Raw genomic sequence first — 27,940 nt, 5'->3', positions numbered from 1 at the left:
TAGGGCAAGGAATCTTTAATGCATGATGAACACTTAAACCAATCTCCTCTGAAACAGTGTTCTCTGTACAGGGAAGCCAATGTCAACTTGTGCGAGACCGTAGTTAGTGCAGGAGCCTCCTCCTCTCAGACCTGCCTTGATATACAGGAATTGAGAGGAAACTAGTGCATGTCTGTTGCTTACTTTAGGTGAGGTGGAGAACAACTGCACTAGGTGATAGCAAAGGACTGTGTTACCAGGCAACTCATGCCAATTGCAGGGAGTACTGGGACAGCATGACATCTAGTCATCAGAACTAAAACTAGAGACAGTGCACTTATATTTGGAGAACAGCAATTGCAGATGGCGGACATAAAGACATTTTCAGTTAAAAGCAACAGTACTGTATTCTTTAACCCTTTCACTGCCAGAGCTTTTTTTTTTCTTTTGCTCAGATTAAATAATATATTTTTCAGTTAAAGGTGACTTAAACCCCAAGAACATTATATATTTCCTTAAAGCAGGGACCCAGTAAAATAAAACGGTGGCAGTTGCAATTGTTGATGTCAATAATTGCGCAACTGTTTATTAAATCTATAATTTTGAGCAAAATATACACTCAAATTAATTTTAGTGCACACAAGCACCCAATTTCTCTAACTGGCCTCAAAACTCTGTACGCTTGTGAAACAGCAAAAAAAAATAAAAAACCTACAGTACCCAATGGACACTCCATAGAAAACTGTCTCACTCCAAAGTACACAGCAATACCCAATAGGTGTGGCACGATTGTCATTTGTGAAGGCGTGGCACCCAACAAGTGTGTTTCTGGGGACTTAACAATTTTTGGGGGTGTTTTTTAACTTAACTACATAAAGTTTTATTTTTTTAATTTAACATCTATCACAAGGCGGATAAACCTCCTAAGTGATAGCATAGTGCAGGTTTTCTTTAAGGGTACATTAGAGGTTTATTAGCCCGCCAATGTGACCTCTGTACTCTTTTGAAGCTGACAAAACACAGAGTGACCAAGTGTGTGTCGTCAGCTTCTTTCCTGGCCAGGGACTGACAGTTCTGAACTAGCAAGTAAGCAGAGCCAAATGCTTCTGGGGTCATTCGTCACATGGAAGTCAGTGAGCGGCTGTAGAAGTGATCAAGTGGCTTTACAGCTGCCAATGTCACTTCTATTAGTAAACTATCAGCCTGCTGAAAAATATAAAACTCCTGGCTGATTTAGTGATTAGGAGTCTGTTTATATGCCAGCATTGCTGGCAGCAGAAGGGTTAAATTGATTTGAAACCATTAGCTCTACTCATGCCTGTTTACTACCCTCAAATGCACAGAATAAAAGAATCTGGTAGAGAGAAAGAAGCTCCCTCCTACTACAAATTCGGTAAACTAAACCAGCAGCAAGGAGAAGCAATAAATACCAGCACTGCTCAAAGACACAAATGCATACAAGGCAACACAGTTCTCTCATCCATACACAAAGCATCATATAATGGAGCCATACAAACATTACATCCACACAAAGCAAGACATATTGGATACACATGCACAGAAAAACACTGGAATGCAGACATGCATGATCACACTCGAAAAACCAGCATACAAACAATACCTGTAATCTTTAATGCAATCGGACACATAAAATACATACTCTTATGCTGCAAAAACATCATATTAAAACAAAGAAACATACATAGAGCACACAGGCAAGAACCATCACATACTCTAACAATGGCACTCGTCTACAAACACACTTCTTGTTGTGCATGGATAAAGCACACTGCTTGCAGAGGACATTTGGTGTCTGTTGCTTTATGTGTCATTTGCTGGCAAACAGAGCTCCTACAGTCATAAGAGCCCCAAGAGCCACTGCCCCAGTCAGTACGGTTTTCAGAGAGGCCCAGTTTCCTTCACGCTGTCTTCTTGCTTCTTCTATCGCACCATCGCCATACAGAGCCAGGAACCCGTTCTGAGAAAGAGAGACACATGGTAACAAGGTTGGAGTGTAATAATGTTTCCAACAGGCCACTTATTGCACATCTGCATAAGCTTAAGGCCAATTTTACACAGGCATTCTGTTTGTCCGTTTTTCATCCGTCTGTTGACGGATGAAAAAACAGACATCAATGCATCTTTATGGAAAAACAGATTGAAGCGAATAATCATCCATGACCATCTGGACACATGGTAAATATTACCAAAAGCCCTATGGCTGCCCATAGCAGGACTACATGTTACATCACCCTGTATGCCAATAAAACACTACGCACACTTGACCAGCATTGAATTTTAGCTGATGTCACCACCCAATCTGCCAATCAATCTCTGGAGGAGTTGCTGTGGTATTCCAGAGCAGGAGTGCTGCCTGTAAATGAGCGTGTACTGGCAGAGCAGCTAGAAAACATGCGGCTTGCGCATAAGGCTGCAGAGTAGAATGGGGTTTAAAGTTGCCTGTGCATGTAGTGTCATCACCTCCGGCTGCTGAGATGAAGCACGGGATTAGGAAAATTTGAAATGTAAATTACAAAGAGATGATAGAAAGAAAACAGAAGTCATGAAGCGCAAATGGAAGGTTTAATAATACATTAAAGTGGTAGTATTGTCAGTATATGTAAATCCACCGACAGGTGGGGCTTTTAAAATAGGAGAGACCCTAGAGGTCTCTTCTGTCATGAATCTCCCCCCCAGCCTTTCGGTGGGTAAAGTAACCTGAGCAGTACATGCGCAGCTCAGACCCCATTTACATCACTCAACACTCTCTGCATGATGTGGCAATAGGACTCCCATGAGCATGTGCGGGAGTGACATCACCTCAGTCAAGGCATTCTAACAACCAAAGATAAGAAATCAGGAAGGAAGATTGCAGTGCCAAGGACCAGGGAGAGCCGTGACAGCACAGCGCTGGAGGGTTCTGTTTTCAGGCAAGTCTGTCATAATGTACTAGTTTGCAGTGCATGCTAGTACATTATGGCTTAAACCTGCTGGTGGACCCATTTTTTTCCTTTATCTGCAAGAGTTTACCATCACTTTAATGTATGGGTCCTTGATTTTTTCTTCCCCCAAATGTATTGCAGAGAGCTTCTAGTAGGGGGGAACTAGGGTGGAGTTTAGCTTTAAAATGGCACAATAAAAAGCATATACTAAAAAACTCACAAAATGGCCCCCACTCGTCTTTATTGCCTTCCTATTGGTTAAGAAGGTAAAGGAGGAGGTAGGCCTGAGCTGGCAACACCAGGAGATGGAGGCTATCGAATATCAGGGCAACCTACAAGAAAATGAATTCAACATGCAGACAGGCATCTGAAGTGCCTGCGGTTCTCCAGGGGTTCTCACTCCTGATTGGCTGATGCCCTAGCAGGAGCCAATGGCAATGGGCCAATCATGAGAGGGAGGGGGCGGGGGTGAGTCGCAGCTGTGTGTGTGAGAATGGACACACAGAGTGGTGGCTCAGGAGTGCATCTACTCAGGTGCCCCCCATAGCAAGTTGCTTGCTATGGGAGCACCCGACAGGAGGGAGGGGCCAGGAATGCCGCCGGGGGATCCAAGAAGAGGAGGATCTGGGCTGCTCTGTGCAAAACCACTGCTTGTTATTTAAAAAGGAAAAAAAAGAAGACTTTAGTATCACTTCAACAATAATATGTGACGTGGCAAGCATGAAAAAATGAAAAATAAAGCACATTGTGCAATGTAAAATGTTATTTCCAAATGTATGAAATTCCTGCTTTGGGTTAGCTTGCTTCAAGTAATTTAAAAATATGCACAGGGGTTAGACAACAAAATGGAAACACTACATGATTTGCAGGTGTGAAAGTGACGACATATTCTGCGTTGAACCCTGAGCAATGTCCTTTTGTCTATTATGTTTATCAGAGGATTGTTTTCCCCGGAAACTGTATATGCCATCATAACCTTTGATACTGTACCTCACGGCACTGCAAATACATTGGCAACTTCAGTCACAGAGGCACCAGCCAAGCGGACACCATCAATTTGCCCTCTTTGAAGCTCAGTAAGCTCTGACATTACTCTGTATTACTAGCAGCGCATAGTGAATGATGAAAGTCAGGCTTTCCGCCTGTTATCTAGGTGTCTTATCACACAGCGGAAGCAAAAGAATGTTGCATCACTTCCGCTTTTAATGCAAATCATGTGTCACTTTCACATCTGCAAATCATGTAGTGTTTCCATTTTTTGTCTAACCCCTGTACATATATGTTGCCTGTAACTCTTTAAATATACAAGTGTTCTATAATGTATTTATTTATAACAAGTGTTCTATAAATCGATTTATGTATGATCAATAGGTTATTTTTATTACACTTGTGCGATGATTATTGTTACAAAGTCACCTTAAAAATACTGTCACAAAAACTACTGATAGTTAATGTATGTTCACACACCCAGAGGTACCTGCACATACCTACAGCAGCTTTCATTTCACCAACTGCTTCACCCGAATGCCAGATATTTTTGACAATACAATGCTTCAGTAGTTTTTAACCACTTCAAGTCCGGACACTTTCACCCCCTTCCTGCGCAGGCCAATTTTCAGCTTTCAGCACTATCACACTTTGAATGACAATTGCGCGGTCATGCAACACTGTACCCATATGAATTTTTTAGCATTTTTTTGAGACAGATAAAGCTTTATATTGGTGGTATTTATTCACCACTTGGATTTTCATTTTTTTTGCTATGTAAATGAAAGAGTCCAAAAATTTTGAAAGAAAGTGTTCTTATAAAATTTTGCAAATAAATAGTATTTCATCATAAATATTGGCAAAAAATTTTTCCGTTGTCTTTTTAGTAAAAAAAAAAATAATAATAATAACCCAAAATTAGTTTATAACCAAACATTATAATTTTTAAAAAATGTTTAAACTTTTTTTTCTATATTATAATTCTACATTATTATTTATGGGGTTTTTTTTTTGTTTTTTTTTTTACATACTGTCACCCTAGCAGTACAGTGCCACCATGGTGACACTGTACTACTTCTGGGGGTGCTGATTTTTTTTTTTTTTTTTTACACTGATTGCTTTTACGCCCATAAAGGCTGTAAAAGCAATCATTTCTCCTTCTCTCTCTGGCTGCATTCTTGCAGCCATTGAGAACTACTGTGTGAGTTGTGATTGGTCACAGCTTGTCACATGGTACAAGGCTGTTGTGAATAGCCTTATACCATGTGACCTCTGTGATCATTCACAGATTTCACACGTAGTAAGCAATGATGTCACCAGTGACATCTTGCTTACTACTCTGCATGTGATCACCGATTGGCCAATCAGTGATAACATGACCGGGACCTCGCACAGAGGTCCCGTCCGACGACCGGTGTTCCACTGTGTCCGGAGGACACAGCGGGCACCGGATCGCGGTGCTGCGTGCTCCCAGGGAGCACACACAACTAGAAAATGCGGGTGCCGTTTATGAACGGCAACCCTCCCCTGGAGTGCCACCGTCCTGCCGTTTATAATCAGCAGGCGGATGGCAAATGGTTAAGAGTGCTGAAGCTTGCCTACCCATTCTATCGGCCAGTGAGGCAGCCCATCACAGCGATGGGGCATAAGGAATGTGTGGAATAGGTGAGACCAGGCATGCTCCAACATTCCCTTTTGTATGTCTGAACAGTCCAGCATTTGGACAAAGCAAGGAGGTACTGCAAGCGGTTTCATGTATGTGCTGTCATTTCTGGGTACCCGTGCTTCATATCTGTCGACAGCTTCTGGCTTTTTAAGAGTGACAGAGTCTATTTAACAAACAGAACTGTACCTTGTGGTGCACAGTCCAGTCATTGATAAATTAAGATATATACTCAAAAATGCATTCAAAAGTAAAGTTGCCATTTCTCACCCATCCCCCATTGCTTTGCATCCAGTCTCTCAAGTTGGTCTCCAAAAAGGTCACCATCCAGTCTTGGATCCGTGGTAGAAGGGGAGCCATCTCTTTGTTGACACATTCTGCACAAAGTGCAGCTCCAAACACAAAGAATGCCACCACACGACCCCAGTTAACCCCACCTTGGAACAGACCACCTGCCACCTCAGCAAAATGTGCATATGCTGTGCCAGGGGTCACATGTATCTGTGTAGATATTTCACTGAATGCCTGTCGGAAACGTTCCTCAAACTCATCCCCTGCAGCACGCATAGCTGAATGTAGACTACATGATGGAGGTCCAACTGGCTCTGGAACCAAACCCCGCTGACACAGCTTGTACTGGACAAAATCTTCCACCAGGGGCCGGGATCTTGGGTCAGACTGCGCCATCCAGGCTCCCTAAAAGCAAAAACACAAAAATACCCTCTTGCCATCACTCTACAGAAAAAACACTAAACTCTTCATGTAAAGAGAAGACATTAAAATTGGGGGGTTTTTGGCCACAGGCAGCCGACTTACTACGTTCCTTGTTCTCTCTCAGCCAGTCCAAGGCTTTAAACTGAATGAATTTTTATTATAAGGAATAAACATTTAAATAGACAAAACAAAGTTTTTTAAAACATTTGAAATAAAAAACACACACACTCCAACATGGGGGGGGTTATGATAATCCCTAATAGAAAAAAAAGCTGTAACAGTATTTCAGTTAAAAAAAAAAAAAGAAAGAAGAAGAGTTCCATTTTAGAGAAAGCTATAGTTTAAAAGAAGTGAGTGTATGTAATGTATACAACTGGAATGCATTGGCTACAGCTCTATGTAAACATTACAATTTCTTTCCTTTCTAGGTGACAGTCAACGAGTTTAGAATACTCTAAATCTACAGATATTGGCTAATAGCCTTTCAAATGACTCACACAATGCTAATAATCTATAAATTATCTTGTTAAATAGTTCTTTAAGTTTTTATTTCCATAACTTGTTTTCTAGAGAACTAATATACAGTGCCTTTAAAACGTATTCACCCCCCTTGAAATTTTCCACATTTTGTCATGTTACAACCAAAAATGGAAATGTATTTTAATGGGATTTTATGCGATAGGCCAACACAAAGTGGCACATAATTGCGAAGTGGAAGGAAAATGATAAATGGTTTTCAACTTTTTTTAAATAAATATCTGAAAAGTGTTGCATGCATTTGTATTCAGCCTCCGTTACTCTGATACCCCTAACTAAAATCTAACCAATCGCCTTCAGAAGTCACCTAATTAGTAAAAAGAGCCCACCTGTGTGTAATTTAATCTCAGTATAAATACAGCTGTTCTGTGAAGCCCTCAGAGGTTTGTTAGAGAACATTAGTGAACAAACAGCATCATGGAGGCCAAGGAACACAGACAGGTCAGGGGTAAAGTTGTGGAGAAGTTTAAAGCAAGGTTAGAATATAAAAAAATATCCCAAGCTTTGAACCTCTCACGGAGCACTGTTCATTCCATCATCCGAAGATGGAAAGAGTGTGGCACAACTGCAAACCTACCAAGACATGGCCATCCACCTAAACTGACAGGCCGGGCAAGGAGAGCATTAATCAGAGAAGCAGCCAAGAGGCCCATAGTAACTCTGGAGGAGCTGCAGAGATCCACAGCTCAGGTGAGAGAATCTGTCTACAGGACAACTATTAGTCGTGCACTCCACAAATCTGGCCTTTATGGAATTGTGGCAAAAAGAAAGCCATAAGAAGTCCTGTTTGCTGTTTGTGAGAAGTCATCTGGGGGACACAGCAAACATGTGGAAGAAGGTGCTCTGGTAAGATGCTATGTGTGGCAAAATGCTATGTGTGGCAGAAAGCTAACACTGCACATCACCCGGAACACACCATCCCCACCGTGAAACATGGTGGTGGCAGCATCATGTTGTGGGCATGCTTTTCTTCAGCAGGGACAGGGAAGCTGGTCAGAATTGATGGGAAGATGGATGGAGCCAAATACAGGGCAATCTTAGAAGAAAACCTGTTAAAGCCTGCAAAAGACTTGACTGGTGCGGAGGTTCACCTTCCAGCAGGACAATGACCCTAAACTTACAGCCAGAGCTACAATGAAATGGTTTACTTTAGATCAAAGCATATTCATGTGTCAGAATGGCTCACTCAAAGTCCAGACCTATATCCAATTGAAAATATGTGGCAAGACTTGAAAATTGCTGTTCACCAACGCTCTCCATCCAATCTGGCAGGGCTTGAGCTATTTTACAAAGAATAGGCAGAAATGTCACTCTAGATGTGCAAAGCTGGTAGAGATATCCCCAAAAAGACTTGCAGCTGTAATTTCAGGGAAAGGTGGTCCTACAAAGTACTGACTTGGGGGGCTGAATACAAATGCCACACTTTTCAGATATTTGTTATACATTTTGAAAACCATTTATCATTTTCCTTCCACTTCACAATTATGTGCCACTTTGTGTTGGTCTATCACATAAAAGCCCAATAAAATACATTTATGTTTTTGGTTCTAACATGACAAAATGTGGAAACTTTCAAGGGGTATTAATACTTTTTCAAAGCACTGTAAATGTATGTGAACTGAATACTTCTTATGTGTTTCGCGTTATACAAAATTCCCCTTTTTCACTGGCAGTAAGGAGTGTCCAGAGTCACCTCCCTTCTAACTTGCTTCTCCTTCATATTCCAAGCTAATGACAGAGGACTGTCTGCAGGCTCTTAGCATACAGCTACATAAAGCTGGGTACACACTAGAACTTTTGGGGTTTTTTTTTCGTAAATCCAGCAGGCTGAAAGAAAAAAAAAACAAAAACACACACACAACAGAGATCACTGTACCAAAACAAGTGATGTTGTTAGTGTGGTGATCTCACCTGCTGTGCCATTGTGTTCTGACAAGGCAACTGCCCCCACCCACCCAGCCATTGGCTACCAGCACTGATCAAATTCCGGTTGGATGCTGGTTGTAAGATCGGCTTCCATAGAACAGTCAGCTGTACACACAGGTCAAAAGTCAGCTGGATCCTTCTAAATCATCTAAATTTCGGCCTGTGCGTAAAAGGCTTAAGGGACATCTGTGTTGCCCATCGTATGGGCCTGCATAGTCCCAGCTGTCACCCATCATATGGCCCCAACTGTTACATATTGAATGGGCCCGTATGGGCCTGCATAGTCCCAGCTGTCACCCATCATATGGCCCCAACTGTTACATATTGAATAGACCCGTATGGGCCTGCATAGTCCAAGCTGTCACCCATCATATGGCCCCAACTGTTACATATTGAATAGACCCGTATGGGCCTGCATAGTCCAAGCTGTCACCCATCATATGGCCCCAACTGTTACATATTGAATAGACCCGTATGGGCCTGCATAGTCCCAGCTGTCACCCATCATATGGCCCCAACTGTTACATATTGAATAGACCCGTATGGGCCTGCATAGTCCCAGCTGTCACCCATCATATGGTCCCAACTGTTACATATTGAATAGACCCGTATGGGCCTGCATAGTCCCAGCTGTCACCCATCATATGGCCCCAACTGTTACATATTGAATAGACCCGTATGGGCCTGCATAGTCCAAGCTGTCACCCATCATATGGCCCCAACTGTTACATATTGAATAGACCCGTATGGGCCTGCATAGTCCAAGCTGTCACCCATCATATGGCCCCAACTGTTACATATTGAATAGACCCGTATGGGCCTGCATAGTCCCAGCTGTCACCCATCATATGGTCCCAACTGTTACATATTGAATAGACCCGTATGGGCCTGCATAGTCCCAGCTGTCACCCATCATATGGTCCCAACTGTTACATATTGAATAGACCCGTATGGGCCTGCATAGTCCCAGCTGTCATCCATCATATGGTCCCAACTGTTACATATTGAATGGATCCTTATGGGCCTGCATAGTCCCAGCTGTCACCCATCATATGGCCCCAACTGTTACATATTGAATAGACCCGTATGGCCTCAGCTCTCACCCTTCCAGAAATCCCAGCTCTCACCCATTCTGCAGCTGGAGAGTGCAAAATCTGGTGCAGCTCTGCATAGAAACCAATCAGCTTCCAGGTTTTATTGCTAAAGCTTAATTGAACAAGCTGAAGTTAGAAGCTGATTGGCTGCCATGCACAGCTGCCCCAGATTCTGAGTGCACCAGTTTTAGTAAATCTCCCCCGCTGTGTGGTCCTATGTATCATATATATTGTATGTTCTCAGCTATTACATATTATGGTCCCACGTATCACACACTGTATAGTCCCAGCTATCATATATTGTGTGGTCCAAGCCTTCAGCTGTCAGGTAAACCCCCTCTAACCCTGAACACCCATTCCAGGACACCCAGCTGACCACCTACCAGTCATGTGCTGCTGGGGGCTCCCCCGGAGACGGCTGGTATCACTCTCATGCTGCTTTCTCTCCCCCCTTCGGCCCGTACTGCCGTTCCCTTCTCCGGTCTAAAACGGAAACACTTCCGTCTCTGCCATGGCGACGCCCGATGACATCAGGCGAAGGCGCGCCTATCTTTGCTCCGATTGGACGGTTCTCCTCGTACCGGTGGCTACGGATTACCTCCGCGCCGTAATGTGTAGACTAAACGGGCACCCAGTGTTCCGCTACAAGCAGCCAAAGTAGTAGCAGTGTGCCCCCGCGCCGCTGTGTAATGGCGGCGTCCTGTACATAGCGGCGTGCTCTATGTATAGCGGCTACAACTCTCCTCCGACAAGCGAGCTGCCACCCCACATGAAAAGGCTGCACGGCGCCCCGGGTATGCAGGGTGTCCATGAGCGCGGCGCCTACAGTGCCTCCTCCGTAACTCCTGTGGTTGTATCTCCGGACCTCATGGCCAGCAACTTGTCTGCAGCTTCCTCGTTCACTGGCGCCTGCTCCCTCCCGGATCACCTTCCTGGGAGCCCCACCTTCCTCCCACTCTCCTCCAATTCCGTGCACGGGACGGGTGGAGGGGGCTGGACCAAGCTTTCGGCTGCCGTCCCTTCTACACAAAGCATTACGGTAGTGGTCCAGGGACTCCGCAGGATGGATGGGATGCAGAGGAGTCGGGGAGTGATGGAGGAGCGTCGCACAGCAGGGGGAAGATGAGGACACGGCGGAAGGGGACATGGAATGACACAGGGGGAGGTTGAGTGGAGGGTAATAGGTGTCATGAAAGCCTAGGAGGGTGTGTGTGCTGCATCCTTACCTTCAGGGAAATATTCCTCATACTGTCCATGCCTTCTAATCATTGATTACCCTGCCATACACAATAGCTATCACCTACACAATATTTCCATCTACCTTCCCGTAGTTCGTGCTAAAGCCTTAATGCTAGTCTGTAACACTAGGTATCGTAATGTCCTGCCGCTCCCGGCCCCCCACGGGGGACATCCCCAGAAACCTCAGCTACATTGCTGGACTTTATGAACGAGCCTATTACCGAACAGCCAGACCAAGCCTCGAGGAGCGTGATGAAGAAGAAGAAGAAGCAGCGTCCTCACCAGGTCGCTCCACCGCCATAAAATCCATAAGCGCTCCACGAAGGCGTTCGCGATCTGCCCCAGCCTTGCGTGTACCCCGGTCAGAACGCCATCGTAGCCCAGAAACCAGGAAGAGGGTCCGCTTTGCAGATGCACTAGGGCTGGAGCTGGAGTCGGTACGACACTTCAGACGTGAGGATATGCCCCATATTCCACAACACGTGACCTACCGGCTACAGAGAGAATTGTTGGAGCAAATTGGAGGATCCTGCAGCTCCAGAGAGGATGTGGTATGTTGTAGAATGTCTTCCCAATGAGCTGCAGTCAATAGTAACAGTGATAAGCATTATATTTGTTGTATGTTGAACTATTAGGACAGCCATTCCCAACCAGGGTTCCTCCAGAGGTGGCCAAGGGTTCCTTGAGCAGTGGCTTACTTGCCTCCCATCTGAGGGTGCCTGCATAGTTCCAGTACCAGTGCCACTTGACAGGTCCAACAGCAGGACTACAAGGATGGCATTCTGACCACCACTGAAAGGGGTGCATTCTTCCACCAATGTAAGGGATATTTTCCCACTGACCACTACCAACATAAATGCCAGTTGCTGAATGACCCCTGGTTGACCAACCAACAAGGGTTCCCTGAGACCAAGGGTTCTTCTGGGGTAAAAGGGTTTGGAAAGGTTATTCTAGGGAGTACTTTAGGGTGAATTTGGCCTAGATCAGCCTTTCACAACTTTTTTTTTATCATGGGGGAGACCTTGAAATAACATTCAGGTCTCAGGGAACATCTGCTAATATTACTAAATCTACAGCTGATGGTACATAAGTATGATGGTCAGTGGGAAGGATACTCATTATATTTGTGGTCACTGGTAAGAATCTTCCTTTTATAGCTAAAAAGATCAGCGGTGTTAGTGGTATCTTATCTGAGAGGCAGAAATTGCTCGTTGATGAAGAAATAATGAGCAACCTCTAGAATCCTATGGTACCACAGAACCCTGGTCATGAAGGGCTGACTTAGAGACTGCTGTAAGCTTTTGCACCAAGGTCCATCTCTTTTCCTCTGTAATTCTTAAAAAAAGGGAACATGATACTCTGTGGGGTTGACTTATTAAAGGCAAATAGACTGTGCACTCTGCAAGTGCAGTTGCCCTCATTTTCCTCAGAGCTTAATAAACATGGTGAAGCTCTGCTGATTTCCATCATCCATTAATATGCAAGCAAAAATGCTGTTTTTTTTATTCTCCTTGTACCTGATTGTGTATTCTGTACAAAGTGATGTTTTACCACATTTACCAAAATGAGTGGAACTGCACTTGCAGAGATCACAGTCTATTTGCCCTTAGTAAATTAACCCCTATATAAAGGGTACAGTGATAACATTCACAATCATATAGCTCAGGGGTCTCCAAACTGTCTTAACAAAGGGCCAGTGTACTGTCCTTACAACTTTAGGGGGGGGCTGGACTGTGGCCATTGGGAGTAGAAAAGGTCCCGACGTCATGGGAAAAACAATGCCGCAGAGTTGGTGTCAGTGGGAGGAATTGTGCCCCTTCACTGGTGTCAGTGGAAGGAATTATGCCCCACTGTTGTACTAGTGGATAAAATAGTGCCCTAAGGGCCAGATAAAAGCAAGCAAAGGGCCGCATCTGGCCCCCAGGCCGCAGTTTGGAGACCACTGATGTAGATTCAAGTTAAACGTGCGCCTGGTGGTGCCTGCATAATTCCAGCCCCAATGACACTTGACAGGGCCAGCAGCAGGACTGCATAGTTACATTTCCCTTGCACCTGATTGGGTATTCTTTACAAGGTGAAGTTTTACCACATTTACTGAACTCTAGGGACAATTAGTACAACTGCACTTGCAGAGTGCACAGTCTATTTGACTTTAGTAATCAATCCATACATAAAGGAGGAAGCGGTAACATTCACAATCATATAAATGCAAATTAAACCTGCTCAAAAATTAAAGCTGAAGTGTAGGTATGGCAATTTATACATAGTTACATTGGTCCAGCTTTCACCAATGTAACTATGTAACAGTTGCCATAGCTTTTTTAAAAAAATGCCATACCTAAATTGTAGCTTTACAGCTGAATTTTAGCAAAAAAAAAAAATTGCGTACAGCTTTAGTCACAAGTTAAGTTCAGCATTAATATTTCCACAGGGAACATCCTTATTGGTCATAAATATGCCAGCATGTTTAATAACAATATATAGAAAAAATTGTGCGCTGCCAACTATCGGTACAAAACAAGAAAATATACTTGGAACAAAAACACAAATTATATCAAGCTGCTGCAAACACATATTATGTGTGTACCCATAAACAAAAAATTGACAAGTGAAAAAGTGTTGCGCTGCTCAAAAAATTCATATATGTAACATATGAAGTTGATGAAGTCACGTGGTGTGTGACAATATGCGTGGGGAGGAGTCGGGTGACCTCAGAGCCAGAACACCATTCAGTTTAGTAGGATATTGCTGTTCAGTGATTGTTTGTTTTACATTGCGTTTTTATCATGATTACCATGTGAGGGCATACATTTTAATAAACTTTATGTAGTTTTAAGAACCGTGCTGCACTATGGTTGTCTTTACGGTTGTTGAGTTCCACCCACAGAGCCAGCTATACTGATAACAGGTGCTTCAAGAGGATCAGCGGTGACATATAAGAGGAGGATTACCCACAGAGGAGAAAGCTATGTGTTACCCCACTAGAAGGGGAGATACCTGTTTGACCTCTTTCTTATACAGGTCCATGTGAGAAGGTGAGGGTCCACCTATATATACATGTTCACTGTGCTGATGCACTTCATTTGAGGATTTACAGCACTGGGATTGTGGGTTCAGTCACCAGTAGAAAGCTGTTTCTCTCCATCTGGATCTTCTGAAGCTGTTTTTCTTTTTTCTTCTGTATGGACTTACACACGTTGGGACTGATTTTCATTATTTATAGTTTGTTATGTTACATATATAAATTTTTTCAGCATCACAACACTTTTTCACTTGTCATTGTTTAATAACAAGTTGTTCCCATTCCATCATAGAAAATGGAACAATCCTTCAATTAGTTTTTGAAACACTGCCTCATTCAGAGAGACAGGTCATGACAGCTCTCACAGTTGTCATTCTTACTGAGAAATAGCCTATATATTCTTGCCTGGGCTAATCCCAATGTTATTGAAGAAAAAACTGGCAGTATGGTAAGTGACACAAAAAGATATAGGAATGAATACAAAGAATATAAATCACTTATGGCTGTCCTAAGCATGTGTTTAGCTATGAAGTTACAGTATGTCTACAGCCAAAACGATTTGTTGTTTTGGATAGCATAGGGATGGATTGGTACTCCTATCAGGGTTTACTGCTGTCCAGAGCTCATCCAGAGAGACTTTCCCTTACTTCCTGTATTGTGGGCAATCTTTTTTCACCAGACAAGATATAAAGGCAATTCTCCATCCACAACACAAACAGAAGTAGAAATGCTTTTTCTTAATTGTACATTATAGGACAGAGCAGAAATATTTAGGTACATTGGGTTATGCTGCTATCTTTAGACTATTGGACATTGGCAAACAAAACTGTAAGGACAGCCTAGTATGACCCCTCCCACTTTCAGTCTGCTTCAGTTTTTTGCTAGTGTCCTAGGAGAATAGATGTCTTCTCTTCTATTATAGAAGCAAACCTCTTTTTACTATTTACCTTCTTCTTTTTGTCTCCACTGGCAAATTTCTACAGTTGCTGCAAAACCACTTAAGTTCACTGTTTGCATTTTCCATATCAGCTAATCCATGGTTTAGACCTAAACCCCACTGTGAAGAATATGCAGCCCTTTCAGTGATTGACTCTGCATTAGGTGCTCACCTAGGCACCCTTAATGCAACATACTAAGCTAGTTGGAAAGGGCTTAACAAATCCAGGGCTGCAGGGGCTGCAAAGTGACACCTGTGCCCTACCCTCCAGAATCCATCTCAGATTTTCTTCTAGCTGAAGCTACCTTTGCACATTTGGCTGAGGAGGACGAGGGTTGTACCTTACTTGTTTTTGAGAACTTGGTACATGCAGAGTCTCAGACTCCTGACATATTTTCTAAACTTAAAGATACAATTTCAGTCCTTACTGAGTGCACACTTGCCTTGACAAAGAGCAACCTGGTCATAATAAAGTCCATGAGCCTGGGTTATATGCAAACTCCCTGGCCTGCTGGGAGTTTCTTGGCTTTTCAGCCCCTTTTGTATGGTTACTGGCCATCTCCTTTCACTGTCCCTGTAGAGAACAAACCAAGGTTTAAAGAACCCTTGGCTAAAAGGCTGGAATCCCTTTTTTGAGACCTTTTCTGCAACCTGCCCTTGCAGCCATGTCCATCGTCTATTAGCTATCTGATCCAAGGATGTATCTCCAGATCCCCGTCCTATTCTGACAGACCATTCTGACATTCAACAACTGGAGCTTTTGCCTGTCTTTTGCCCTTTTGTGTTAATAGGCTAGTGGATATTACTAGACCAGGTGTCTCCAAACTTTCAAAACAAAGAGCCAGGTTGCTGTCTTTTAGACTTTAGGGGGGCAAACTAGGTTCAATGTGAGTAGAAAATGTCCTGGCGTCCAGTGAGAGTAAATAATGTCCTATCTTTGGTGTCAGTGGGAGGATTATTGCCCCATCATTGGTGTCAGTGGAAGGAATAGTACCTAATTGTTGGTGTCATTTGAAGGAATAGTGTCTCATCTTTGGTGTCAGTGGGAGGAATTGAGCCATTTCAATGATGTCAGTGGGAGGAATAGTGCCTCAATTTTGGTGTCAGCAATAGGAATTATGCCCCATTGTTGGCAAGCAAAAGGCTGCATCCAGCCCCTTAGCTGCAGTTCAGAGACTGGCAAAAGGTACCCTTTTGCCCCAGGAAAAGAAGGCAAAATTTTCAACTGAAAAACCTTCTGTATTTAAGGCAAGTAGAAAGCAAAGAAAAGTAATACCTGGAACGCAGTCCTTGACCCCCAAATCCTCAAAATGTGCATAAAACGCCTGATTACAATGATGGGACTTCCCAACTTGCCAGAGTTGGAGATGTGTGTTGGCTTTTGCAGCTATCTGGTCCCAGGATATTTCAGGCATTCTGGTCAAGAATGTTGTATACATAGGCAACAAACTGGAGTTTTGGTTTGACGAACGTCCCCACAAAGATTGGCAGATCTTCGTGCTGCTCTGGCACAGCTCCTCTGCCAAGGCATTACAGCCATTGTCCTGGAAAATGATAGGTTTCAAGGTTTTCTATTCAAAACTATTCACCATCCGCAAAGCAAAAGGGGGCATGCATCCCATACTGGAGCTAAAGTTTCTCAACATCTTTCAGTGAAAACATTCCACATGGAATCTGCCAGGTCAGTCTCTTTCCTTTATCCAAGAGACCTTCTGGCCTCTGTAGACCTTAAGGATGCCAACTTCATCAACCTATAAACTCTGGAGAATGGCCTCTTCACCCCAAGGTGATTTAAGATGAACGTGAGGGTCGCCATACCTGGACCTCCTCTTGCTTCCACGTTCAGCAACAAACTGAGCAGATTTTTCTTCCAATCCAAGAATCGTCTAGATTTTTGTACAGGGTGGTGCTAATATTTTTCCTCCTGTGCAATCCTCAGTGACTCAGTGGGATATCAGCTGGATTCTGTAGGTTCTTCAGAAAGTGCCCGATGACCCTCTTGGGGATATTTCTTTGTCATCATATAATTGCAAGGTTTTTCTTGTCGCCATCACATCTGCAAGATGAGTTTCCTGGTTGGTGGCCTTGACGTGTAAGGAATCCTTTCTTGTTTTAAAGTGATTGTAAAGGCTGAAGGTTTTATACCTAATGCATTATTTGCATTAAGGTCAAAAATCTTTGATGCCTATCCATCCCATCCCCGCCATGCATACCTGAACCTGATCTCGATCCAGCGATGTGCACAAAAGCAGCAGCTCCCTCCGCTCTCTCCCTCCTCATTGGCTCAGTGACAGCAGCAGGAGCTATTGGCCCCTGCTGCTGTCAATTACAGCCAGTGAGGAGAGGGCAGGGCCAAGCCATACTCTGTGTATCAGAGCCAACTCAGGAGTAAACCTGCACCAGAGCCCCCATTGGAAGCGGATTGCTGTGGCGGAGCCCAGAAAAGGAGGATCAGGGCTGCTTTGTGCAAAACCATTGCACAGAGCAGATAGGTACAACATGTCTGTTATTTAGAAAAATTATTAGGTTTACAATCACTTTAAGTCCCAGGGGCCCCTTTCTTTTCAATGTGATTTCTCCTGTTCACTTTAACCAGGTCATTGTTCTTCCATTTCTCTGTCCTGTTCTAATGCATCCTAAAGCGTCTTCCCCTGAACCTGGATGTGGTATGTGCTGTTTGAGTCTATATCTTAGCTACAGCTCCCTTCAGACAGCCTGGCTCCCTGTTTGTCCTTCCTTAAGGTACCTGTTAAAGAAAGCATGCTTCTCTTTCCACTGTTGTCAGGCATATGACCTTAAAGGTTATCTGTGGTTACAGCTTACACTTTCATTTTAAAATATTAGCATTCTAATAGCAATACAAACAGTAGTTTTGCCAATCCAATATAAGCTTACTTGAAAATCTTCTTTCCTGTAATGACTGCTGCCTGTCTATCGGCCATCTCTTCTAAAACTTCCTGGATTCCCTGCATGCTTTGCAGCTTATTTCCTGCAGCTTTCAGTGTCTAAGGACTACATATCCCATGGTACCATGCTGTCTGCAAGCAGTAATTCCTGTAATGACTCCGCCTCCTGAAACTCCTGTCAGCACCTCTATAGTTCAGAAGGCAGGCTCTGTGAAATGTGTGACACAGCAGACAGGTGGTGCAAACACGAATAGAGGAGAGATATCAGTGCACTAATGGCTAATGTCCAGTGTTATATGTCCAGAAGTCCCAATAAAGTCTATGGCTAGTAACCGCTTCAGGTGGCAGCCATCCCAGATTAAGCCAACTCTGTATGCAAAATGAAAAAGAAGAAGAGAGGCACCCTCTGAGTGCAGTATGAAGCAAATATGTAATGAACCATAATCATAAAACTCACAATGTGAGGATGTGGGTGATAGGGAATCCCAGGTTGGACGACGGAGCCTAGGATTCCCTATCACCCCCAGCAGCCTGGGTCCCTGTCACCATCCACTAAGGGACCGTGGGATCCTCCACCGCCTCTAGCAGCCTGGGACCCTGTCACCATCTAAACCGGCCAGCACCCTACGGGATGGACCCCTGCAGGACACAGAAATGGTTTTACTGATGGGCTTTATAAACATCTTCACATTGTGAGTTTTATGATTGTGGTTCATTAAATATTTCCTTCATACTGCACTCAGAGGGTGCCTCTCTTCTTTTTTTTTTCAGGTGGCGCAAACACCTAGCGCATTATCCAAAGTTTATTTAAAAGACAAAAAGCGTACTTACATAAATTAGCGCATAAAAAGTCTTTAAGGTCACATAGATGGCCGAATTCCTCAGAGCTCCGAGGAACAGGACACGTACCCGAAACACGTCAGCAGGCCGACCACACCACCAGACGGACACTCTGCCATCATTTCGGTCATCTCTGTGGCCTTACAGGCTTTTTATGCACTAATTTTGTGAGTATTTTTTTGTCTTTTAAACATTTTAATATACCTTGGATAATGCGCTAGGTGTTTGCGCCACCTGTGTGCTTTTTTCCAGTTCGTTGATCTTCCCATCTGAGGAGGGCTGCATCACCGGACTTTATCCATAGGTCATCCATACACCTGATTCCCTGGCCTTTCCCTGGTATTGACCCCTTTGAGGCACTGGAGAGTTAGTACTTTTGTCCTGTGACATGAAGCAAGAAGGCAAATCTCTGTAACAGAGCTTCCAATAGAAGTAACACCTGAGAGGGTTTCTAACCCTTCCCTACTGTATCAAAAAAAGTTTTGGTTGTAGATACAGTTTATAGATACAACAATACTGAATATTTTTTTTTTTTTTTTTTATAAATGAGATGTAGTTTCTGTATCCATTTCATTCTTAATGCCTGCAAGCAATGGTGATTCTACTCTGGCCTGATGAAGCATTATCCTTTCTCTTCCCACCTTTTGAATCACTTGTTTGCGGCACATATGGTAGAAGAATGATACATCAAGTTAACCATTGTGCATTTAAGAAAGATCGTTTATCAGGAACAATCTTCTTAGGAGAATATTTCCAGAAAGATCGATCTGCAGAGCTATTATATTTTGGCTGATGTCCATCAGATAAATTATCTTTTTACATGCCTGTTTTCCTTCATAAAGTGAACCTCACCTACTCAGCCTGGAAGGTGGGTGAGCTAATAGCAGCGCTGATTAGCAGATACCTTGCATTGCTTGCAAGTGCTTCTGTTTTAGTTAGTAGCTGAACAGAGGCTTTGACTTTTCTCCATGTCTAGATTAAAGCGGGACTAAACACTCCTATCCTTTATACCAAGGAAGCTGCCATCTTAGCCTCTGTTGGATCTGTAGTTGCTATGGTGCTGCCCATGTAAACAACGATGACACTAGCCATTTGATGGCTTAACAGTTCAGTTGTGAGCTAACATATTGTAAGCACGCTAGTAACTATAACAGTTAATCTTCAAGGCATTCCTTGAATATACAGTCATGGCCGAAATTGTTGGCACCCTTGATATTTCTCCAGGAAATCATGTATTTCTCACGAAACGTATTGCATTAACACATGTTTTGCTATACACATGTTTATTCCCTTTGTGTGTATTGGGACAAAACAAAAAAAGGGAGGAAAGAAAGCAAATTCGACATAATGTCACACAAACCTCCAAAAATGGGCTGGACAAAAGTATTGGCACCCTTTCACAACTGCGGATAAATAAGAATGTTACAAGCATGTGATGCTCCTGTAAACTCACCTGGGGCAAGTAACAGGTGTGGGCAATATAGAAATCACACCTGAAAGCAGATAAAAAGGAGAGACGTTCACTTAACCTTTGCATTGTGTGTCTGTCTGTGCCACACTAAGCATGGACAACAGAAAGAGGAGACGAGAACTGTCTGAGGACCTGAGAACCAAAATTGTGGCAAAATATCAACAATCTCAAGGTTACAAGTCCATCTCCAGAGAACTAGATTTGCCTTTGTCCACAGTGCGCAACATTATCAAGAAGTTTGCAACCCATGGCACTGTAGCTAATCTCCCTGGTCGTGGACGGATGAGGAAAATTGATGAAAGATTGCAACGCAGAATAGTCCGGATGGTGGATAAGCAGCCCCAAACATGTTCCAAAGACATTCAAGCTGTCCTGCAGGCTCAGGGAGCATCAGTGTCAGCGCGAACTATCCGTCGACATTTAAATGAAATGAAACGCTATGGCAGGAGACCCAGGAGGACCCCACTGCTGACACAGAGACATAAAAAAGCAAGACTACAGTTTGCCAAAATGTACTTGAGTAAGCCAAAAGCCTTCTGGGAAAACGTCTTGTGGACAGATGAGACCAAGATAGAGCTTTTCGGTAAAGCACATCATTCTACTGTTTACCGAAAACGGAATGAGGCCTACAAAGAACAAAACACAGTACCTACGGTAAAATATGGTGGAGGTTCAATGATGTTTTGGGGTTGTTTTGCTGCCTCTGGCACTGGGTGCCTTGACTGTGTGCAAGGCATCATGAAATCTGAGGATTACCAAAGGATTTTGGGTCGCACTGTAGGGCCCAGTGTCAGAAAGCTGGGTTTGCGTCCAAGATCCTGGGTCTTCCAGCAGGACAATGACCCCAAACATACGTCAAAAAGCACTCAGAAATGGATGGCAAAGAAGCGCTGGAGAGTTCTGAAGTGGCCAGCAATGAGCCCAGATCTAAATCCCATTGAACACCTGTGGAGAGATCTTAAAATTGCTGTTGGGAAAAGGTGTCCTTCCAATAAGAGAGACCTGGAGCTGTTTGCAAAGGAAGAGTGGTCCAAAATTCCGGGTGAGAGGTGTCAGAAGCTTATTGATGGTTATAGGAAGCGACTGATTTCAGTTATGTTTTCCAAAGGGTGTGCAACCAAATATTAAGTTAAGGGTGCCAATACTTTTGTCCAGCCCATTTTTGGGGTTTTGTGTGACATTATGTCATATTTGCTTTTCTGCCTCTGTTTTATATTTGTTCCAATACATACAAAGGGAATAAACATGTGTATAGCAAAACATGTGTTAATGCAATACCTTTTTTGTGTGAAATACTTGATTTTCAGGAAAAATATCAAGGGTGCCAACAATTTCGGCCATGACTGTATCTGTTTTGGGAAACCGTTAAATTGGTGGGTTTAGCTCCACTTAAGGGCTCATTCACACCATGGTGCAGAGATGTCCGCTTTCTGCACAAGTACTGCAATGGCACAATGAAATAAATTGTTCTCTATGTGCCCTGTTCACACCACAACACTAGTATCATGTTCAAATTTTCTGTGTAGGAATCTGCAACGTGTATAAAACTTATTAAGGCGTGCATGAAGACTGATGTCTCTGCAAGTGAAATCTGCATGTCAGTTTCCATCAGTTTGTCTGCACGTATGGTGTGAACGAGGCCTTAAAGTACCATCAAATAGCTGAAGTCGTAACTGATCACGTGCAGCAGTTGCAGATCAAACAGAGGCTAAGATGGCAGCCTCCTTGGCTAAAAAGAATTGGAGGGTTTAGTTCTGCTGTAAGTGCCACTTCTTCCTGCCGTTAGGCTCCTTACTCTGTCATTTAGCATTAAAATGCCAGACTCTGCCATTCCACTAAGATTCTGGCATTTGTTAGTTGAATGATGCACAAGGAGAAAAGAAGGCTTAAAGCGGAACTAAAGGCTCCATACTTGCCCATCCATTGGTCCTGCATCCTCTGAGTGCCAGTCTTCGGGCCTCTTCTTTGGCAGGTGTGGTATGACTTTACTCTTCTGCATTTGCAGGAGGCCATCATCCCGGCACTCAGGGACTGGCCCAGCACTGTAAGCTGAGCTGCACATGCGCAACTAAGTTTACAGTGTTGTAAGAGACAATGAGCAGGCAGGTAGAGGCATTTTATTGAAGAAAACACAGGGCATGTCTCTTCTGTAATAAAAGCCTCCTTGCTTGCAGTTTTTTACAGCGGGACTTCTTTTCCGCTTTAAAGTGGAACTAAACCCACTAATTTAACTGTTTTCTAAAACTGTTACAGTCAAGGCATGGCTTGAATTATAACTGTTACAGTTGCTAGTGTGTTTATATTAGCTCGTAACTGTCAAGTCATCTAATGGTGGGTGTTATAACTGATCATATGTGCACCATAGTAAATGAAGATCAAACAGAGTCTAAGATGGCAGCTTCCTTGACTCTAAATGATAGGAGGGTTTAGTTCTGCTTTAATATTAACATGGAGGGAAATGAAGGCCCTGTTTACAGTCTGAGCCCAGGATCCAGGGAATTTATTAGAAGACTCTTACTATTTCACTTGCATGCACCGTAAGGTACTTGTCAGGATCTTTATTCTTATGCACATTCTAGGCCTAAACAGATACTTTCAAATTATTGTACCTAATAGGTATGCATATTACTTGTACAAGGAAGGGTCATTTTAGCATTATCTGAAACAGATTTGGAATCATCCTTATGCAAGCTTGGCTTATGTCTGGGTCTGCCTAGGCAACCCAGAGGCAATACCACTGAAAACTGGTGTAGATTCCTCTGTGGGGCCACAGTAACCACATAGTTTGTCCCTACTAACATATATCTTTCATACAAATCTTTTTACATAAGCAAACTATAATGAATAGTATTACTCACCTAAAACAACTGTGATAAATGTTAATGTTTTATTTCACTGGAAGGACTGTTTAACCAAAGTTTTCTTTTCCAGAGCTGGTGTGAAGCTCGCCATGTCATATCCCCTTCATGGATAGTAGAGCCAGGAACACTGGAAAAACAAACATGGGAGCGAAGTGCCTGGGATCAGCAAACATGGGATCAGCGCGTGTGCCTGCAGAATATGCGCTGTGAAAGCTGCTTCCTTTGGGGATCCGTAAGGGTTCTTGATCTTGCTTATGAAAAGAAAGTTACAGTGCGCTATACTCTGGATGGATGGCTTTCGTATCGGGAAACCCATGCTCTCTATGCTGCTCGTCTGTGCCATGGTGGAGCTGGCCATCCTGGCACAGATCTCTTCACCTTCCGTCTACCTCTACCACCTGGAGACCATCCCCAGACTTCTTCACTACAATTTGCTATTTGTTATCAAGTTGGAAATGAGGAGTTCTGGGACAACAACAAGGGCAAGAATTACAGCCTAAGTCTGTCTAGTGCTGGAGCTTCCCGGACTCAGGATCCTGAAAATGGATGGATACATTTCATATAATACAGAGAAGGGAAAAAAGTGCAGTGTCTTATATTTGTTCTGCATGTCAAAGATACACCAAAGTCTTCTGAACAAATAAAACAGTGTCAGAATAAAATAAAAGTGCTCATAATTTAGGGCACCATAAAATTGAATTATTGATATCAAAATTAAGAACATTTTTAAAGAAAACAGAACAGTAATGCATTATTTTATAGCAAAAGTTAAGTGTACCTTCTTTAGCTTAAAGGGTTGTCCTCCTTTAGGAGAATGTAGAACCCCACCCCTTGACTGTGGCCATTGATGAAGGGTCCTCAGTCTCAGATTTTAAGTGGTGTAGACATTGAGGAACATGGAGTCCAAGTTTATTGTCTTTCATCTAATAGAAAAGTTCAACTGCTACCAGTAGAAAGGCATGGGAAAATCAACATTATCTGATTAGAGATTAAATAAAAAGTGTAACCTATTTATTTTAATAGTCAACTCCATTTAAGCTTCAACATGATTCTGAGTATCTAAGTCAGGGGTCATAGCTGAGGAGCACATTAGGCATTGCTAAATGTGAAACACTCTTTTAAGTTGCAGTATCAATTTATGCTAGCTTAGTTAATGGAAAAGACTGTAAACTTTCAGACGTAAATAGATCATATTACTTGGTCCTACAGTGATCTCTGTGAACAGAGGTAGAGTGTTATTTCATATAATTGACAGTCTAATGACTGCAGGATATCTGGGTCCAAGAATCAAGCCACACTATCTCATAGTGGACAGAGCATATATGTGCATAACCTGTAGCAACCAAGCCAGTTTCAGATGGGTTAGCACAGTCGGAATTCTGGTCTGTTACTGATTACTAAATGGTTGCCATGGGTTAGTGCACGTTGCTTTATCTGTTATAAAAAAGTCAAAATATCAAAATACATCTAATAAACAAACAGTTATTGAAAGCAAGCTGGAAATGTACTGTACATTAGTGTGATGTAGCCAGTAGTAGTTACAGTTAACTTGACTGGTTCTGTAATGTTGTTAATGTTGCTAACCAGTTATTCTAACCCAAAATTGCACCTCACTACTGTCCTTGAGATAATGTCTCTTTTCTGTAGGGTTCAGGAAAACTGACCCACAGAGTTCCACTACTATTTTGGGCTATCCAATTTTTGAGGTTTTGTCTTCCCAGAGGTACAGGTCTTTTTATTCCTCACTACACTGGACATGTAACAAGTTACTTTGCTTGTGTTTTGATGTTGGGTCTATGCACAAGATTTTGCCCTGGGTTATTGCCCAGCTTGAAAAACACAGAGATACTATGTTTTTTTAAAAAAATACTTCTGTTTTTTTTTGGATACTCCATTATTTCCCTAGCTCTCATTAGAACTGAAGACTCTGCTTGGGTAAGCAGCGAAACGTCTTCAACATCACAGAAAGTGTGCAGTTGAATGTGACTACTACTAGCTATACCAGATAGATAGATACCATTGTTGTGATGTGATTTAAAGTTTAGAATGTTCTCTGTTTACAAGGATACTACTATGTTGCCCCATTGATAGACAAATATTCAGTGTTTAAGGACATATTTATTCTAAAATGTTACATATAATATCAGTTATGTAGAAGGAAGCAAGCAGAGTGTAAAACCCCCTCTTATTTGTTGTAAAAATATAGAAACAAAATATGTAGAAAGAATACGTTTTTAAGAGACAACCAAGTTGCTCAGGGACTCTGGATGCTGCAGCTACTACATTTCCTACACTGCACATGACCACTGGAATGAAAATCTGACAGATGTTCTAATGCTGCTTTACTCTATCCAGAGCCAAGATATAAAGTTTGAATGAAAGTAAAGCAACATTGTAAGTACTCATTCAGTAGGAGGTACAGAGGGTATATTTTAAGGGAACAATGAAGATTAAGGAAAGTAAGCCTTATACCTTAACTATACCGTACAGTAATAAAAGTGTACGAACTGAAGACGAAGTCTATTCCCACATTATATTGAGGGCAAAGTGTAATATAATGTTTGTTAATACAATATGCAGTGGATACACAATATATTTTGTACATTATTGATACATTGAGGAAAGTGCTGTACCTCCTCAATTGAAGTAAGAGACTGAATTCCAATGGTGTTTCTCAAACTGGTCTAAAGGAGTTCAGTGTAAACAACTTTCTACAGCTAAAAGGGCTTCTCATATTTAAACTGACCCTGTGAATATTCTAAAATGACTTAATGTCTGTAAAAAAAAAAGTGTGTAAATCTTCACCTTTTCTGATGCTTCTGCTGCCATACACCACTCCTATTATTAGAAATCGCCATGTGAAGTCCACAGGGACACTGAAACTTCCAAGCATGTCGATCTCCTGGATCCTCTGCAGCTCTGACTGGTTCCTCCTGCTGATGACTTCCACATCATTACTGTATTCTGTAATCTCCAGGAGGTCAGCAGGAAGAACTGGTGAGAGCTGAAGGGGAACCCAGACAACTGACACTCTGAACTGTCAGTTAACTGAACTTTATATGTAGATTTTTTTTTTAAGCTGGATATAAATGGATTGAAATTTGTCCGGTTCAGCAAGGACTATGATTATCTTCTTACAAACAAGCTTGTTGGAAAATTTAGTTCGGTCAGCACAGCAGCCAATAAGCTGCAACAAAGATCAGTGTATTGTGACAGCGGAGATGTCCCCACTGTCAGAATACAACAGCACAGTAGGGAGGATGCCTCCATTTTTGATCAGTACGCTGGCTAATAGAAAACAACTGACCCATGTATGCCCAGCTTTAGGATGGGCGCAACATAAGGTGGCACAGGCAGCTGAAAAGATATTTACATTCATACAAGTATGCCTTCACTAAGTAATGTGTACACAAATGAACAATTTTAAGAATCACAGTATTCACCCTACAAAATAGCGACAATATATAGTTGTGTGTTTTAAGCTGCATCCATGTTGGGGAAAAATAAGCAGAAACTTCATGGTTTTTAGTTTGTGTGTGTTATATGTACCACGTGTATTTATATTTGTAATGTGTATACTAAGGAAAATTAAGATTTTAAAACTGTAGTAGTTCTTAAAGAGACCCTGTCACCAACTTGAAAAAAAAAACAGGCAAAAGCACAGGAAAATCAAGTATTTTAAATGCTTACTTGCAATGTTTTTCCTTTCCATAAAATTTTTTGGACTTGCGGTGTGCCTCTGAACTATCAAATTTGACTATTTTGTGGAAGAGTCAGTTTCCTAGCACAGTACCTGCTTTGCACATCATAGTCTTCTCGTTTTCTGGGTGTGTCCAAATACTGTCTGTGCTGGCCAAACTCCTCAACCCCTCCCATCTCCTTCCTGCATAACCTTTTTATATAACAGTCAAGGGAGGGGCAAACAGGATTTCTATAGAATGTCACTTGAGTCTGCTGGGGTTGCTGAGATCACATATGAAATGACAGCACTCAGCAGAAATCTCCGAGCTTTTGGATGTCTACACAAGGGAGGCTTTTACAGATTATTAACATGCTTGAAATATGTTGAATGCACATATAATCGTATGGAAAGATTGTTGTTGAAGTGAGTAGTCTGGTGACCGAGTCTCTTTAAAGTGAACCTGTGGTGCATTTTAAAGTTTTGAAATAAAAGTGCTGCCTACGACTCCATGCCACAAGATGCTCTTTATTACACAGAAAGCCTCCCTCGTTGATATAGTTTTACTTGGCTACTGGGTCTGTCATATCCTAAATTCATGGCTAGGCCCTGACACCTTTTCATTGTCCAATAAGAGTGCTACAATGGCCAGTAAAAGCATTCTAACTGGACGCACTAATGGCATTTGCTGCAGCTTAGCCATCAAGTCAGGGCATCTGGTGGTGTCTATTGTTAGGCAGGACAGCTAGGTTTCAAAGTCGAAAATTGACTAAGATATGTATTAAAGTCAAAACATGGTAGTGTGAGAATTTAGTAACGTAATTAAGGTTTGATGTACATAGAAATGAGTGATGTTCTAGTGATTTGATATATAAGTGGAATATGGCGTGTTCAGGGTACAGGAAACTAAGTACCGTAATTAAACAATTTAACTGCCGAATTCATAAAAGTTTAGGGAGTAATGATTTATTAATAACAGAAGAGCAGTCTGACATTATAAATGATGCCTTTTTGCTCTACCTAAGAGGCCTTATAGCTGCCTTATTACAGTTCTTGTTTTTTATGTATGTTGGTAGTATTGTCTCTTATTTTGGATGTCTAATCATGGATTGCTAAATGAATATATGCTCTGCTAACTGAAAA

The 27,940-nt window shown here is 42.4% G+C and overlaps 2 protein-coding genes across 2 annotated transcripts; one reads left to right on the top strand and one right to left on the bottom strand.

The window, feature by feature from the left end:
- BCL2L2 (BCL2 like 2) lies at positions 1-10,434 on the bottom strand. The gene is made up of 3 exons (XM_089678155.1): positions 10,226-10,434; positions 5,842-6,267; positions 1-1,957 (listed from the first exon to the last, which is right to left on the bottom strand). Exons 2-3 carry the CDS (start codon positions 6,256-6,258, stop codon positions 1,808-1,810), a joined length of 567 nt encoding a protein of 188 aa, XP_089534281.1. The 5' UTR covers positions 6,259-6,267; positions 10,226-10,434; the 3' UTR covers positions 1-1,807.
- Positions 10,228-27,940, top strand: PPP1R3E (protein phosphatase 1 regulatory subunit 3E). The gene is made up of 2 exons (XM_089678153.1): positions 10,228-11,632; positions 23,189-27,940. Exons 1-2 carry the CDS (start codon positions 11,219-11,221, stop codon positions 23,681-23,683), a joined length of 909 nt encoding a protein of 302 aa, XP_089534279.1. The 5' UTR covers positions 10,228-11,218; the 3' UTR covers positions 23,684-27,940.

The sequence above is a fragment of the Staurois parvus genome, unplaced genomic scaffold (genome assembly GCF_062004578.1).
Source record: "Staurois parvus isolate SC_StPar_1 unplaced genomic scaffold, SC_StPar_1.0 ptg000199l, whole genome shotgun sequence".
In the NCBI taxonomy this organism is placed as follows: Eukaryota; Metazoa; Chordata; class Amphibia; order Anura; family Ranidae; genus Staurois; species Staurois parvus.
Note: the sequence above shows the minus strand (reverse complement) of the source record. Positions and strands in the feature narration are given on the sequence as shown.